This window comes from Micrasema longulum, unplaced genomic scaffold (genome assembly GCF_059751315.1).
Source record: "Micrasema longulum isolate JH-2025_06_02 unplaced genomic scaffold, ASM5975131v1 h1tg000942l, whole genome shotgun sequence".
Classification (NCBI taxonomy): domain Eukaryota; kingdom Metazoa; phylum Arthropoda; class Insecta; order Trichoptera; family Brachycentridae; genus Micrasema; species Micrasema longulum.
In genome coordinates this window covers 445517-449732 of record NW_028278133.1, presented here as the reverse complement: position 1 = coordinate 449732, position 4216 = coordinate 445517, and the positions used below count along the sequence as shown (strand labels likewise).

General features: G+C 40.7%; 1 protein-coding gene across 1 annotated transcript; it reads left to right on the top strand.

Annotated features, from left to right (window-relative positions):
• The first annotated feature begins 794 nt into the window (after window positions 1-794).
• On the top strand, window positions 795-3145 carry noc (zinc finger protein no ocelli). The gene is made up of 2 exons (XM_088232054.1): window positions 795-1026; window positions 1269-3145. Exons 1-2 carry the CDS (start codon window positions 940-942, stop codon window positions 2457-2459), a joined length of 1278 nt encoding a protein of 425 aa, XP_088088180.1. The 5' UTR covers window positions 795-939; the 3' UTR covers window positions 2460-3145.
• The last annotated feature ends 1071 nt before the right edge of the window (window positions 3146-4216 follow it).

The following is a 4216-nucleotide window of genomic DNA, read 5'->3' as shown; positions in this document are numbered from 1 at the left end:
TCGTTCTCGTTTGGAAAAAAAGGAGACAAAAGTTAACACTTTGTAAAGCGCCTTTAAAGTACTATATATTACGAAAATGGCGCTATAAAAGTTATTCATTAAATTAATTTATTTTTTAGTGTGTTATATTTTTACATTTTACTTTGGAAATTTTATAAATAATAATAACATCGACAAAAATGTATTCTCCGTCATTATCTTACAACTATTTTTTTGTGTTTGTTTATTTGTAATATTCCAAGGAGGTTTAAGTAAATAATTTATGGGATTTTAAAAAAAATTCTTACGGAGCAGATCAGTAAACACTTATTTTTTTATGTACCTACGTATTTTTCTAGGTATATATTTAGTGACATCTGTGTATCCAAAAAACCAAGTTAGCTCTATTAGTTGCGCGCGGTCGTGACCGGCGGTCGGCGGTCGGCGGTTGGCGGTCGGCGGTCGGCGGCATCCACAAAGCTCCTGTCACCATCCCGTCATGGGTGGCAACACCGCCATCTACCCATTTCAATTTATTCTAGTCAAAACGGCCACTATAATAAAACACCTCTGTCTCGTTCCCACTCGCGCCGCTTTACCGCCGACGATCTTCCATCGCGCTCGCGCAATGAAAAGCCTCTCGTACTTTGCGGCCGTTCCGCTCGCTCTAACGACGCCAGCGCGAGGAAAAGTAGTTTCTTCTCTTTCAGGCTAACGAGGGGAGGGGGTATTAGGATTGCGCGCGGGTCCATGGGAGTGGGGAAATATGCCCCGCTCAGAAATTCTCCAAACTCCGTTCAGGAAGGTCTCTCTCTCGTTCGTTCCGTGTTCGCTCATTCTGTAGTACGAATCGTTCGCGTGTGTTGCCGACGGAAGTGTAGTGCCGTTGTTGAACATTATTGTACCAACAAGTATTGTTTTCGTGTGTAAAGTTTTTATAAACAATTTATTTGGTCACAAATGGTTGTTCTTGAAGGTGGCGGAATGTTGTCTAACGGAGGAAACCAATATCTTCAGCCCGACTACCTGTCGCCTCTACCTACCACGGTAATTTATTTATTCAATAAATACAAGATAAAAACGTATAAAATAAATATCGGTTTATTTAAAATACGCGGTTTAGGATTTAATATACATGATTAAAAAACATTGTTTTATTGGAAAGATTTTCGTCCCACACATAATATACCTTTCAAATAGATAAAATTATATTTTATCTTATGCTTTACAGAGTAAAAACAAACGAATTATTTTTCGCAATTTTAATATATTTTTTATTTTGTTCACAGCTGGATGCTAAGAAAAGTCCACTCGCCCTATTGGCGCAAACTTGCAGCCAGATAGGCGCTGATACTCCTGCCAAGCCTATCCTGTCTTCACAAGACAAGAAAAAAACTAATGCTACTACGGAGACTATCAGAACCCCTCCAGCAAAAGTTGAGAAACCTAGAACCACACCAGAAACTAGACATTTAGCTTTCAAACCTTACGAAACAAATGTTCTTACTAAAAAACCCGAGGACGTCCGGCCGTCGTCAAAGGCGAGCTCGGATAGTTCGGAGGAAAGAAAATCGGGAAAAGTAACACCCGGAAGGAAATCTTCTACTCCTAATGCCACCACTCCCAGCGCGGACGGAGGAAAGTCCTCCCCGTCGGGGTACGATAGGAAGACATCGTCTCCCGCTGGTTCGTCGGGGCGAGGTGCTAGCCCTATTATCAGATCCGGATTAGAAGTGCTTCAAGGACATTCTAAAGATCATCCCCTGGGACCGTTTAAGTCTGGAATGGGACTCAGCGCTCTGTGTTGTCCGCCAGGCCTGGAGCAACATAATCCAGCGTTCCGCCCCCCGTTTGCCGGAGCGCCGTTTTCTCACCAACACGGTCTCGGCAGTTTTCCCGGTGCGCCGGGACCCTACATGGGGTATGCGAGAGTGAAAACCCCCGCCGGAGGAGAAACGCTAGTGCCCGTGTGCAAGGACCCTTACTGCACCGGCTGCCAAGTGTCGTTACACAGTCAGCAACTGCTGATGGGCGGTCTGGGGTCATGTCCGGCCGGTTGCACCCAATGCGACCACCATAAGTACAGTTTGGCCATGGCTATGGCGCTCTCACAACCCGGAGGACTGCCTCCGTCGGCTAATCCCTACGCTCAACTCAGCAGACCCTACGTGTGCAATTGGATCGCCGGAGAATCGTACTGCGGGAAGAGATTCGGGACATCCGAAGAGCTCTTGCAACACCTGAGAAGTCACACCGCGGAAGGCGCGGCTCCCGGTGGGAGTCCGCTGAGTCCAGGGTTCCCGGGAGTGCTGGGTAGATACCCCGGAGCCCCCCTGAGCCCTCTGTCCGCGGCCAGATTCCACCCTTACGCCAAGCCCGGACTACCTCTCGGCTCCCCGTACGGCTTCAACCCCGCCCTGGGCCCGTACTACTCACCTTACGCCCTGTACGGACAGCGCCTGGGCGCCGCTCACCAGTAAGACGAGATGTTCTAGCGTTTTGAGTTTAGCCAAAAAGTGAACCGAGGAATATTTGTGATGAAGTGCTCCCGAGCGGTGACGGCGACCGGTGTACGGCCGTCGGCCGTCGGCATGGTGTTTGTCCAATTTGCTTCTGTGATATAGACTTGTTACGAATAAACGTTTGTAAGATTAAATCTATTTATATAATTTTATGTAGGCGCACAAGTTTTACGGAGCTTCGGCATTTTATTGTATACTTACCAGCAGTATTTACGGACACCGTCATTGAGTTTCCTGGTTTTTCCGAGGTACGCGTACCCGATAATTTATCTTAACTTAAATACCAACTATCATCTCATATTTACCCAGTGAAAACAATACATTAAAATACTTATAGGTATACTGTTGAATAATTCTTCGAGTATTGTTATTTATAAATAGTATTCATTCATTATTTTCATTGAACAGACTTTTATTGTAAACATTTGTTGAAAATTTTACTTTTAGTTCACGTGCAATTAAATTAATATATTTATTTCTGAATTTTAAATATTTTATTTTATACCTTATGTGTTGGAAACGTATCTTCTAGATAATGTAATAAATTCAACTCGGTTGTAGATTGAATATGAAAATTATTATTTTATGTTAACAACCTATTTAGAATATTGTGAAATATAATTACCATATTGTTTCAAATTAAACTGATTTTTATTCACCTTTCCTGCTTACAAAAATGATACATTAAAAACATTCTAAAATTACAAATTTTGAGCCGGGCCCGGGTCCCAAATACAATGGAAACTAAATGAGTACAAAAAAAAACCTCAACTTAAATTTAAAGAAATTATCGATAAAGTGGTATCGAATTGTACGATAATGGATACACATATTTTTATGGAAATTTGAAGTGTCTTCGTCGGTAACCAGCTGTCATTGAATGTGTTTTAAAATAATTTATTTTATTTTATTTTACGACGAAAATTGAAACTCTCAATATATTTCCATTTTAATACGCGCGCTGATGTGAAAGAGTTAAAACGTTACATGTGTTAATGAGGAAGCTCTGTGGTTTAAAAAAAAAATGTCAACAGACTATTAACCTAATCCATTTTTTTTTCTTTCATTTTCATTGTTTGTATTATCAGTAATATGATTTTTTAAAGTTTTGTATTCCTAAAATAACTCCGCGTGTGACGTCAGAGGTCCTCTTCCGCTCATTCTTGATCAGTTCTGCCAGCTGGCCGGAGCAAACCGGAAATCTTTCATAATAATTATAATATTTGGTTGATTTATAAAGCGCCATCATTGAGAAAAATCATCTCAAGGACGCTTTACAATTGAACGCAGTTATGCAGAAAGCAGCCAGTCCACAATAAAAAAAGGGGTATTTATGTTCTGCTAAAAACAGCCAGACCGTTTTTATACAGAAAACTGTATTAATCTCCTTCTGAAAATGGTGTCGCAAAACAATCACAATCACAAAAGCGGCATTTTTCAATTTGCAAAAAACACCCACAGCACAAGAAAAATCTTACGGTACTTAAAAAAACATTAAAACAGGTCAATTACATAATTAGATTCTTGTTTGTCAAATAAAAAAATATTCATTGTTTATCATTTGATAGAGTCAAAAACATTCCAACTGTTGTGTAGATTTGTATATTCACTCCCTCTACAAAAGTACTATTATCTCAGTTTCATTTTCTATGGCTGGCTGCTTTTTGCATAACTACGTTCAATTGTATAGCGGAACTTACATTATAACTAAACAA